At 34.9% G+C, this 13543-nt stretch overlaps 1 protein-coding gene across 1 annotated transcript in view; it reads right to left on the bottom strand.

Moving 5' to 3' along the window:
• Positions 1-10491, bottom strand: part of PTPRQ (protein tyrosine phosphatase receptor type Q) — a 237221-nt gene extending 226730 nt beyond the window's left edge. Inside the window, exons 1-4 of the mRNA XM_061122020.1 lie at positions 10438-10491; positions 9989-10100; positions 9082-9308; positions 6631-6700 (exon numbers count right to left, since the gene is read on the bottom strand). Of these exons, the coding sequence (XP_060978003.1) occupies positions 6631-6700; positions 9082-9308; positions 9989-10100; positions 10438-10491 (463 nt within the window). The remainder of the gene's footprint in view (positions 1-6630; positions 6701-9081; positions 9309-9988; positions 10101-10437) is intronic.
• Positions 10492-13543: the final 3052 nt, after the last annotated feature.

Raw genomic sequence — 13543 nt, 5'->3', positions numbered from 1 at the left:
CATTTATATACCCTCAAAATCAACTTTCATCAGAACTCATGATACCTTGTTATTAAATATTAGTAATCTGCATTATAATAAGCTGTGGGCTATTTTAGTTGGGATGACCGTTAATTCAAGGTTAACTGTGGAAAACTGACAAAGTAAATAATCGATGTCCTTTAGAATATAGAACAACCATGACAAGTCACTGCCAAAAGAAAAAAAAAGACAAGATGTTTGAGATAAAATATGTTGAGTATTAAGAAATCAAATAACTAGTGTTTAGGTGTACACTGTAGAGAGGAATATCAAGATATGATCTGAAAATGAAAGCCATATAAATTATATAAGAAAGTTAGGCCCTGGGAAGGAGAAGTGTATGTGAATGATATGAATTAAAGAGTAGTAAATAAGAACAGACTTTTGAACTCTGTGGGAGAAGGTGAGGGTGGGATGTTTTGAAAGAATAACATGTATACTATCTATGGTGAAACAGATCACCAGCCCAGGTGGGATGCATGAGACAAGTGCTCGGGCCTGGTGCACTGGGAAGACCCAGAGGAATTGGGTGGAGAGGGAGGGTGGGAGGGGGAATCGGGATGGGGAATACGGGTAACACTATGGCTGATTCATATCAATGTATGACAAAACCCACTGAAAAAATAAATAATAAAAAAAAAAAGAAACTGAACAACAGCTGCATTTTAACAAAAAAAAAAAAAATTTGCGATGATGACTAATCATTAATAATAGATGACATAATGGATAGAAATTTTTTTCTTCAAGGGAATTTATCAATGGAATTAAAGCTCAAGAAGGACAATGACAATATGATAACTCTCTAATACTAAAGATTTAGCACTAAAATTTCTTTTGGGTAGATAAAATATAATAAAACAAAAAGTCTGTCAAATATCTAATGCTATAGAACTATAAGAACCAAAGCTTTTGCCATTAATATTAATCATTTTTTAAAATTTCTTTGTCTAAAATATGTAAATTTTGTAAAAATGCCTGAAGTTTATATTAATAGCAGACTGCATACAAGCTAGCACATTTCCAAATCTACCTTAGCAATCATGAGAATCTGCTCAAGTGTAGAAATATTTCAGTTTATAAGGTAACCAAACTTTATAAATTCCAAAGTATGATTTCAAAATATCTTTTAAAGCAAACTCAATATAATAGATAAAAATTAATTAAATCTATTAAACAACATTTAGTGAAAAAGATGTTTTCTTATTAACTTTACATTATTTTTGCCCCAGTAAATCTATGTTTTCTTTTTTTGACTTGATGCTTTCTGAAGACTAATTCTGGCTCTTTTTTGTAGCTGACAGGTCTTCCTGTACTTTAAATATTCTAGTTTCTACCTCTGGATTTTTAGGTACCAAAACCCCATTATCTCTTGATTTTTATAGAGTGAATTTATCCATCTTGCTCCAAGTAAAGATATGATACTAAAGTATTAAAAAATTCTATTTATAAAGTCATATCATCTTACAGATAGGCCTTTCACACACTTTGAGGTCATAGATAAACAAGTAAATATACAAGTATGTGAAATTAACTAAAACTTTTCAAAATGTACGCTATACAAAACATACATTTTCTTGAACCAGAAAAAAATCTTTCTAAATAAAATATAGAGACTTATGTAAAGAATTTTCCTACATTACTAAGGATCCATCAAGTTAAAAATGAAGGTACAAGGGATATTTCTAATATTTTAAAGCTAAAATAAAATCTACATTTGTCTGAAATAATGCTGCATGGGGAGTTAAAAAGTTGAGATTTTGTACTTGTGGATGTAATATCAGCTTAGAATGGTATAATGGGCTAACTCTGTATGAATACTTCAGGACTATTTTTATTCATGGAGAGAGAAATTATTTCTGGCTTAATAATAATAAATGCAATTTACTTATTCCACAGAAATTTTCATTAAATTTGAGTTCTGCATAACATAAATAATAAAAAGGAAGCTTTGGGGGGAAAAATTGGACGTAACTGATCTAGCTAAACTTAGGTTTACATTTTAACCTCAACATTTTTAAAAATGATAAGGTAAGTGATTATGTGATTATGTAATTTCTCCAAGAAAACATAGCAAGTTAGAAACAGAATGAAACTCCCATTCCAGGATTATTTCCACGCCAACCTAGAGTGTTAGTTTGTCCAAATCATAATTTGCCAAGAGAGAGAATGACTCTAGAAATTATGTCAGTTAGCAGAATATAAAATATATAAAGTTCAAAATGCTGTCAAGTTGAAATCATAATCTGAAATCATAATGTACCAGGCTTTACCAAGATGAGTGTTTTTAAAAGACCAAACTATTTGTAAAGAAATTCAAAAATTATTCCAATTATTTTCCCTAAAAGTGTAAGTCATAAATTGTCTTTCATATCCTAATGAATATTTAATCTTAAAAATAATAATTTTCTCAATTTTTAGTTGTGCTAATAATCTGAATATAAGTAGGTTCAATATCAGTAAAAGACTTCAAGAATCATTACTTTCTAATTTTAAATAAACTCTAAAAAAAAATTTTTTTTCTCAATTCTTCCTATGGCATAGAGCATGTATTCTCCTGCTTCTCTCAATGGGGTCTCAAATAAGAACTGGACATAAAGCTTTTCACATGTTTCTTTTAACACTGACAACTGAATAATCCTCTCGAGACACATAGGGTCCATTTCAGTTTATCCTGTTGGCAATGAACTGCTGGAAGATTTTTATCTTTAAATATACAAAATATCTATAGTTATATAAAAGTATAGAACATTCATGTATGACCTAAATCAAATCCCTCGTGACAATACAGTGGAAGTGAGAAATAGATTTAAGGGGCTAGATCTGATAGACAAAGTGCCTCATGAACTATGGATGGAGGTTCATGACATAGTACAGGAGACAAGAATCAAGATCATCCCCAAGAAAAAGAAATGCAAAAAAGCTAACTAGCTGTCTGAGGAGGGCTTACAAATAGCTGTGAAAAGAAGGGAAGTGAAAAGCAAAGGAGAAAAGGAAAGATATACCCATTTGAAAGCAGAGTTCCAAAGAATAGCAAGGAGAGATATGAAAGCCTTCCTCAGTGATCAATGCAAAGAAATTGAGGAAAACAATAGAATGAGAAAGACTAGAGATCTCTTCTAGAAAATTAGAGATACCAAGGGAAAATTTCATGCAAAGATGGGCTCCATAAAGGACAGAAATGGTAGGGATCTAACAGAAGCAGAAGATATTAAGAAGAGGTGGCAAGAATACACAGAAGAACTGTCCAAAAAAGATCTTCATGACCCAGATAATCATGATGGTGTGACCACTCACCTAGAGCCAGACATCCTGGAATGTGAAGTCAAGTGGGCCTTAGGAAACATCACTACAAACAAAGCTAGTGAAGGTGATAGAATGCCAGTTGGTCTATTTCAAATCCTGAAAGAAGATGCTGTGAAAGTGCTGCATTCAATATGTCAGCAAATTTGGAAAACTCAGCAGTGGCCACAAGACTGAAAAAGATCAGTTTTCATTCCAATCCCAAAGAAAGGCAATGCCAAAGAATGCTCAAACTACTGCACAATTGCACTCATCGCACACGCTAGTAAAGTAATGCTTAAAATTGTCCAAGCCAAGCTTCAGCCATACATGAACTGTGAACTTCCAGATGTTCAAGCTGGATTTAGAAAAGGAAGAGGAACCAGACATCAAATTGCCAACATCCACTGGATCATCAAAAAAGCAAGAGAGGTCCAGAAAAACATCTATTTCTGCTTTATTGACTATGCCAAAGCCTTTGACTGTGTGGATCACAATAAACTGTGGAAAATTCTGAAAGAGATGGGAATACCAGACCACCTGACCTGCCTCTTGAGAAAACTGTATGCAGGTCAGGAAGCAAGTTAGAACTGGACATGGAACAACAGACTGGTTCCAAATAGGAAAAGGAATATGTCAAGGCTGTATGTTGTCATCCTGCTTATTTAACTTCTATGCAGAGTACATCATGACAAATGCTGGGCTGGAAGAAGCACAAGCTGGAATCAAGATTGCTGGGAGAAATATCAATAACCTTAGATATGCAGATGACACCACCCTTACGGCAGAAAGTGAAGAAGAACTAAAGAGCCTCTTGATGAAAGTGAAAGAAGACAGTGAAAAAGTTGGCTTAAAGCTCAACATTCAGAAAACTAAGATCATGGCATCCAGCCCCATCACTTCATGGGAAATAGATGGGGAAACAGTGGAAACAGTGGCTGACTTTATTTTGGGGGGGGCTCCAAAATCACTGCAGATGGTGACTGCAGCAAAGAAATTAAAAGATGCTTACTCCTTGGAAGGAAAGTTATGACCAACCTAGATAGCATATTAAAAAGCAGAGACATTACTTTGCCAACAAAGGTCCATCTAGTCAAGGCTGTGGTTTTTCCAGTGGTCATCTATGGATATGAGATTTGGACTATAAAGAAAGCTGAGCACTGAAGAATTGATGCTTTTGAACTGTGGTGTTGGAGAAGACTCTTGAGAGTCCCTTGGACTGCAAGGAGATCCAACCAGTCCATCCTAAAGGAGATAAGTCCTGGGTGTTCATTGGAAGGACTGATGTTGAAGCTGAAACTCCAATACTTCCGCCACCTGATGAGAAGAGCTGACTCATTTGAAAAGACCCTGATGTTGGGAAAGATTGAGGGCAGGAAGAGAAGGGGATGACAGAGGATGAGATGGTTGGATGGCATCACTGACTCAATGGACATGGGTTTGGGTGGACTCTGGGAGTTGGTGATGGACAGGGAGGCCTGGCATGCTGTGGTTCATGGGGTCGCAAAGGGTCAGACACAACTGAGCGACTGAACTGAACTGAAAAGTATAGAAACTTTTTTATAGCACTTTTCTAGTCTATTACTTGGGCTTCCCTGGTGGCTCAGATGGTTTAAAGAATCTGCCTGCAATGCAGGAGACTTGAGTTCGATCCCTGGGTTGGAAGGATCCTCTATAGAAGGGAATGGCAACCCACTTCAATATTCTTGCCTGGAGAATTTCATGGACAGAGGAGCCTGGTGGGCTACAGTCCATGGAGTTGCAGAGTTGTAAAGGACTGAGTGAGTAACACTTCAATCTGTTACTTAGTAACACATTTTTTTTTAATCTTATCCCACTAGAAGATAAACTTCACTGAAAATATTTGCTGTTGATTGGAGATGCCATTATTTACTACTTTTCTATTTATTGCTTCTATTTGCTGTTATGAGTAAACAGCCAGATTACTAACTAAATAAATTACTTCCATTCCATAACAGCTTATTTTTATCACAAATGTTATATTCTACTAGGCTAATATATGCAATAAAAACCAAATAAATGTGTTATATGTCAAGCTATTCAAGTGGAGAAAAATTAATTTGTTGGCAATAAAGATGGATAGAAGGAAATAGGGGTTATTTTAGAAGGTGTAGTCAGGAAAGGTAAAGTGAGATTTGCATCAACTGGGCAGAGAGTTCTATGGATATTTGTTTAGTCACGTCTGACTCTCTGCGAAGTGGGTTGCCATCTTCCTCCTCCAGGGAATCTTCCCGACCCAGGGATTAAACCTGCATCTCCTGCAATGCAGGCAGATTCTTTATCCACTGAGCCATTGAGGAAGCCCCTGTGGATATTTAGTGAAGCAGTACTCTAGGCAGGAGGAACGGCAAGAGAAAAGACCCTAAGGTGAAAGATGAGTGTGACTGGAGTGGATGGAGGCAGATGGAGAATAGGAAGAGATGATGCAGCGAGGGTTAAGGGCACCCAGAGCACTGTAGGTCATGGGAAGGACTCAGGTTCTTGCTCTGAATGAGACAGGAGCCATGTTAGGAAGAGAGAAGGAACGGTAGTCTAGCTTCTGCTTTAAAAGGTGATGTGACCCTTGTGGGGAGAGTACACTATAGGCAGCTAAGCTAGAAATAGGAAAACCAATGAAGAGGCATTCAAGTGATCAGGCAAGAAATGATGATAGATTACAAAGGGTGATTAACACAGGGGTTAGATTCAGGATCTATTTTGATATAATGCTGGCAGGATTTCTTGATAGATTATACAGTACTACTGACTGATTGCAATCAAGGATGATGTCAAATTTTTATTCTCAGTCACTGGGAAAATGGAGGTAGCTTAAGTTGGTTTGGTAATGACTGCAAGGTATAGAATAATATGATAACCATTACAATCCATATTTCCAAAACTCTAATGTCATAATAATACTTATGATTTGATTTTAAAATGCAGGATGCAAATTTGCATAAGTGGCACAAGCCTATTTTCACTAATATATAGTCACAAAGACATATACTCATAGGAGAAAAAAGAACAGCCAGCAATGTATGCTTTTATATAACAGGGCCATGGATAACTTTCATTTGGGGTTTTTTTTTTTTATTTTGGGGTATTTTTAAGTTTTCTAAGATAGCACTTAGTGTTTTTACCATCAGAAAGAATAATATATATTTTAATGAATAAATTCACTATCCAAGAAGACTCTAAAAGTAATTGAATGGCCATGCTGTTGAAAATTTTATGCATTTTAGTGCCATATTTTGTTTATATCCCTATTTATTTTAAATGATGAAAACTCCTAACTAAGTTAATTCAGAATAAATGATTTAGGAAAATTACCACTTTCTGCAGTTTGGAAGAGAAAGGGGTCACTAAATACTCCAATGCCAGCACTGTTTTCTGCAGCAACCTAAAATAGACCACAAAAATTACATTCAAGCTTTATACTCTAATTAAACAGAGTCTGAAATAGTAAAACTTTGATTTGTCCATAAGATAAATGATAAAGATACTTTCCCCTCTAATTCCTAACAATAATCTCAAAGCAGAAGCAAATATAGAGCTATTCAGTATTTCCATTTCCCTTAAGTGAATATTTGCAACATAGTCTGAATCAACAGATTTCTCAGATTCCTGATAGAGAAATTAATAATCAAGTTTAATGTCTATTAGTAGCAATAACAATTTCAGTTACTATTTATTAAGCAACTTCTGTACACTCAGAAATTGACTAGGGATTTTACACATTTTATTTTATACACATAATTAAAGTACAAGGAATTATTGTCAATATTCTACATATGAGAAAACTGGTTGAGAGAGGTTATGTAACTTGCCCCATGTCACAGGAATAAGTGGCAGAATCAGAATTCAGTTGAAGTTGTGTTTACTTCTAAAGCTCAATTTCTTTCTACTATATTCTAAGACACCATGATTATTTCTGTAATGAACATGAGACCATAAACACAGTGTCTGACTTTAGCGTTTACAATCTAATTAGGCAAATTTTAAAAATAAATAGGTAATCATTTAGACTAAATATTCTAGAATTTAAAAGATAGAAACTATTTTGGCTTGAAATATCTAGTCAAATATGCTAGAATAGACAGAGAAAGTGTCATAAACGAGAACTCTTAAGCTTTTCCAAATGCCATAACTGGAATCAGACAGCCTTGGTTTAAATTGCAGCTCTACCAATTTTCAGATAAAAAGGTTATCCTATTTTCCTTTGCTTTAAAATGGAAACAATATATCGATGTCATAAGATGATTCTGAATACTAAATGAAATAACAATATAAAATACTAAACAGGATTTTCCCCATATCATGTAGATTTGATATTGACATCTGAAGATACCAAATATACCATTTCAAATGCCCTTCGAAATTCTGCAATGGTTAACATATATTTGAACAGAATAAAAGTTACAACAGTGGTTAATAAAGTGTAGGGTAAAAAAGAGAATAGGGGCTTCCCTATAGTCCTGAAATAAGAGAATTCAAAGGAATAAAAATTTAAATTCTGTAAAAATAGATCTAAGCAGAATGAGGTTGGCTAAATTACCTTTCTATCCGTAACAGCTTCTTACATCACATTAAAAGATAATCTTTATTATTTTGAATAGCATATATTAACATATAAATTAATTTGAATATGAGCTTATGATAGAAAATATCTGTGCCAAATAATTTTCAGGTGTCAGTTAGAAAAATGTTGCCTACTCTTTAACTCATGTTTCCGCAGAGAAAGAGCCATCAAATCTTTGATTTTTACCACTGCATAAGTAAAAGCATCTATATTTTTCTTTTGTCATGTGAGGGGTGCATTCTCTTGGTATGCCTACTCTCCTGTTATTATGATATTTGATTCTGCAAATAGGCATACTTGCAGTTAGATTTTTAAAACAGGCAAGTGTCTCTTTCTTATCATTTCTTCTGTTTAGATGGTCATCTCAGTTATGTATGATCACGTATTTACACAGCTTTTTCTCTTGAGTCAAGACTAAAGAACATATTGACATTATACTGAAAACAGGGAGGGATGAGAGAATGCCTGTATTCTTTACTGCCCGCTGGAAATACCGTGTGTGTGTATTGCTCTGTGGTATCCAACTCTCGGCGATCCCATGGACTGCAGTTCGCCTGGCGTCTCCTACATAGGCAGGCGGATTTTTCTACCACTAGCGTCACCACATGTCTCTTAACTGTAAACATTTTCACATGGCCTAACTAATATAAAAGACTGCTTTTCGCATGCTCTTCTTTAAAATTTTAACAAAGTGTTCTTAGATTTTGTATATTTAGGCATACATTTTTTGTAAACATAAAAGAGATCATACACATCCAGGAAACATTTGTTGAATGGAACCAATTTGAATTTGTTGTTCTTAGAGAAACTGGTTCTTTAGAAACCTTCAAATCATTATCCAAAATTACAATAACATGGAAATATAAATGGATTAAGAGAAAAATTACAAAGCTAACTTCAAATTTGATTAAAAAGTAGAATATATGTGCTTACAAAACCTATTAAACTTTAATTTTTTAAAGTCACTAAACTAATGCTTTCTAAAATAGATACATTATATAAATACACACACACACACACACACACACACACACACAGATCATAATGTTTGTTCAAGTTTTAAAAGCCCAGATGGGCAATGAGGACATGATTCAGATGATGATTCTTCAAATCTCTTGCTGCAAAAGCTTGACCTGTTGGGATAAAACTCCTTCACTTTTAAAATGAATGAAATATTTTAATATTATTTACAAAATAATTACCTTGATTTCATATGTTGTTCCAGGATTAAGATTAGTAAGAAGAACTTCCAGACTGTCTGGTTTTGTTCTAACTTGTGTATACGTTGCCTGCATCCATGGACAAACTTCCTTATATTTTACAATGTAAGATATAATTCTCCCATTTGGATTAGGTGGTGTATTCCAAGACAGCAGAATCCCAGCAGATCCGACTCTTTCCCCTGCCAGGAAGACTGGAGGCCCCGGCTCTATTTTTCAAAAAATGCATGTTGTTATAAGGTCAATCAATTATTGTATTTTCACAAACATATGTAAGAAAAATATTTACAAACTGTACACTTTTAAAGTTCCCAAAGACTAAGTGTCTCGTAAGTGTAAGTTTATCCTCCCTAGAGCTTTGCTACCAAGAGAAAAAATGATTAAATGCTATGGGGAATACCAAAAACATTCTTTTATAAGAATGTGAAAAATGGAATGTTACTAAATACTACATGCCAAATATAGTTTTAATGCCAAATCATTTTTCAGAAACACTCACTTGATGCAAGGCTTATACACAAACACTAAGGAAGCAAGAACCAGCCTTACAAATGGAGTAATTTTTTTGGAGCAAGTATAGTGAGTTTATTTTCATGGTTTTGTATCATTTAAATATTACCATTAACAGTGTCTCTGATCCATTTCACAAACAAATATGGAAAAATTATCTTTGCTCCTTGAAAGTAGAGGAAGATAAAGACCCAGCGGAATGCAGGTTCTAAACAGATCACTTTCCTAAGTTTCCATTCTGCTTTAATTACTCAACTGTTTTCATGCATTCAATGCACATATTGCCACTGTAAATAGTTCCATCCAATAGATTTATAAAGGGTCCAAATACTTTGTAAAAAAAAAAAAAAAAGAAAGAAAATAGAAAACATATACTTACTTGTCACATTTGTTGTCACTGTTCTACTAACAGGTGAGCTATATGTTGTAGCAGAAATGGAAGAGATGGTTACGTCGTACCGTGTACCAGGAACAGCATTAGAAACATCAGCCTAAAACACCAAAAATAGATGACTGTGTTAAAAATTCTGAAATGTAGGAAAGCTAAAGCAATAAATCCATCAAAATCAAAAAAGTAAAGTTAGCACTTCACTACATAACTTGTACTATTTACCACAATGTGTTTCCTATTATTGTAAAAATATACATTTGTTATAGAAGAAATATTTACCAAATAACATGCAATAAAAACTTACAAAACATACTACATTATCAAAGACTAAATCAGTAATTCTATCAATCCTAGTTCATTGTCACAATTATTGAAGAGTCCTAAGAAATCTATAGTCTGTTGATTAGCCCTGGTATTTAACAGTGTTCATAAAATACCTGTGTCTCTGAAGTTCCAATAAAAAGTAAAAGGAAAATGATAAGAAAATCCATCATTATCACATTTTTCAGGCAGTAGAATCACATTGATGGCTCTAGAGAGAAATGTTGCCTGCATTAATGATTTAAAGACAGATCCTCCTGGCAAGTGCACAATTAATGAGCCTGGATTACTCAATAGCTCTGCCCTTTCTTTGTTAAACTATTCATGAACTCTTGGATGGTTGGCTGTAGGTTCAGGGTAGACTTAAAAAAAAAAAAAAAAAACAGGCATTGCTAAGGTAACAGTCTGCCAATACTGGAACTACACTCATCAATTCAGCATCAGTGTTTTTGTCTTCATCTCATGCTTTTAAAGAGGCTCCAAGGAGGAAGTTTTCATGGTGGATGAGCTTCATAAACAACTTTCCTATTTGGACTAAATATAAAATACAAGTTGGCTTGGCCAAGTATGATAATGAAAACAATACCTGATATTCTCCACCTCCAAGATCTCTGATGGTAACAAAGCCACTGTCAGGAACAAGATCCACATGAAACCTGTCCACGTGGCCAGAGGGTAGGCTCCAGTGCAGAGAAAAAGAATGTGCAGAAATATTGAAAGCTTTAAGTTTCTTGGGTTTTTCCGGTTCTGGTATTGAAAAATAGAGGTTTAGAATAGAGTTATCCTCCTAAACTTTCAAAGGAAAAAGGAAAATCAATGGTTTAAGGGCCAAGTTTCAAAACAACCTCATTGTTAGAAAGTGTCAGAGCCTTTACATTATTGCTAACCCTCTGTTGGTGTTAGGCATGCATATCTTTTAAAATGTCTAGTTTTAAGTTTAATTAACAGAAATGATATATCAATTTATGTATCTGTTTCTGGGATATTCCTTATCTACTAAAATCTGTTGGTTGAGCAGATTGTTTTTTAAAGCTTATGTTCTAACTAAAAAATCAAATCATTTTAAAAACAAGTAGGTACAAAATACTTACGCAATTACCTGGATATTTATCAAACAGAAAATAATTTGAAAAAAATAACGAAATATGCCAAACATTTTAAAAGATACATTTCTGATGAATATTTAGTTAGGTGTTTCTTTAAAAGAAAAGTTTTCATATTGGAAATGAAAACAAGATAATTTTTAAACAATAACTAGTAATTGTCCTAGCCATTGCAACCATATTTTTTTCTACCTTTTCTTTCACTATTTCCAAAGTTTTGTTTATGCTGCCTGTACCTACTTGCAGGGAGTTTTCCACATAAAGTTCTTTGGATTGGTTGCAGGTGAGTCAAGTTTGCACTCTCTTATCTTTAGTGCAGATTCCAGGCAAACAATATAGGGGAGGGAGATTATGAAGCTAAGCATGTGAAAAACATCCTGATACAGATCCACTCTAACACCATTTCCAAAAGAAAGGAGTCTGGAATTAGTCATTGAACTCCATTTATCATTTTAACACTCCCTTTTCCACCAGAAGTGATTTAAAAATCAATATATTTAAACAATTGTACATTTCCTAACATAATTGATAGGGCACATTGCATAAAATACATATCTTAACAGGCAATTTCCTAGTGTATTTGGCAGGGGGTGGGGGCGTAGGATGTTTTTTCTTTATCTCCTTTGAAAAATTCCTTTAATGGTTATAATGTAACCATCTCGCTAGTGCGTGCTAAGTCGCTTCAGTCATGTCCAACTCTGTGTGACCTTATGGACTGTAGCCCATCAGGTTCTTCTGTCCATGGGATTCCCCAGGCAAGAATACTGGAGTGGATTGCTGTGCCCTCCCCCAGGGGATCTTCTCAACCCAGGGATCGAACCTGTGTCTCTTCTACCTGAATTGGCAGGCAAGTTCTTTACCACTAGTGCCACATGGGAAGCCCAGTGACTGAAGATAATATTGATCAATTAATTTTCACATGACATCCTCAAAGAAGCAAACATTCTCTAGGCATCACCTCCCAACTGCCTATGCAGTGAGCACCACAGTTTCATAATAACTCTTTAGAAATATGGCACATCTAAGGTGAAAGATGTGCTTTCTAAGGTGATCAGAGAAATACCCTGTTTGTGATGGGCACAATTTCTTCATTGGGCATAGCTGCTGGCATTTTTCCTGGATGATTCTGCACACAGATCTATGTCCTCTGTATTCTCATGCTTGAGAGAAAAGGCCTTTATTCTCCTCACCGGTCTATGTTAAAATAGACAAAAGTTTAACATGACAGAAGTCCAACCACCACTCACACTTACTGATTGTGAGGGCTAATACTATTTCTTCAAGAGTCCTAAAAAAGTATCTAACATTCAAGAAGTCTTACTCAAGAAACAAGAAAAAGAGCTGGAATGAGACTTTGAAAGAAAAATGAATATAGAAGTAAAGGGCTGTTTACTAAGACGGTGGTGAGGAAGAGAGGATGCAGTTTCCTGGACGGTCTACAATTACACGCTGAAGAACTCTTGGCCAAGGATGAAGTCTGTCTCACCAAGAGGAGGAAGAATATATTTGTCTGGATATCTTCCAATCTGATAAAAAAGGGAAGGCCTGAAAGCTTCAGGACAGTTTGGTAAAAGCCTCTTAAAGCAAAGTGAATAGAAGCCCTGCAAATGGACAGAAAATAAAGTGACTGAGGAAAACTAGCCTGAGATGTGGGACCACTTAGGAAAGAACCGTCTGATGGTCATGCAGGCCACAATAAAATTTTAGATTTTTTTCCCCTAAATGCAATGGAAAACATTGAAAAATTTTAAGCAGAAAGTCAATCTGACTTATTTTTAATTTTACAAGATTACCCCACAAGATGGGAGATAAACTGGTGAGAGGCAACAGTGGCAGCATGAGGCCAATTAATAGGATTCTGTGGTTCTGAGCTGAGAGGAGGGAGGCTTGCCCTCAGGAAAAGGGAGGGGAGGGGAAGTGATACTTCAGTCATTGCACGAGTGGAGCTTTCTGGATAAGAACTGAAAGATTCAATTAATGAAACAGATCCCACAATAAGTACATGATTTGTATTCCATGGAATTTAATCTCTGAAAAGGTAGAAAAATATGAAGCAAAAATATCACTCTCAATTCAATTGTTACTAACCAATAAAATCAAGTTGTGTGGTAGCTTTTGA

The sequence above is a fragment of the Dama dama genome, chromosome 3 (assembly GCF_033118175.1).
Source record: "Dama dama isolate Ldn47 chromosome 3, ASM3311817v1, whole genome shotgun sequence".
Lineage (NCBI taxonomy): Eukaryota > Metazoa > Chordata > Mammalia > Artiodactyla > Cervidae > Dama > Dama dama.
Note: the sequence above shows the minus strand (reverse complement) of the source record. Positions and strands in the feature narration are given on the sequence as shown.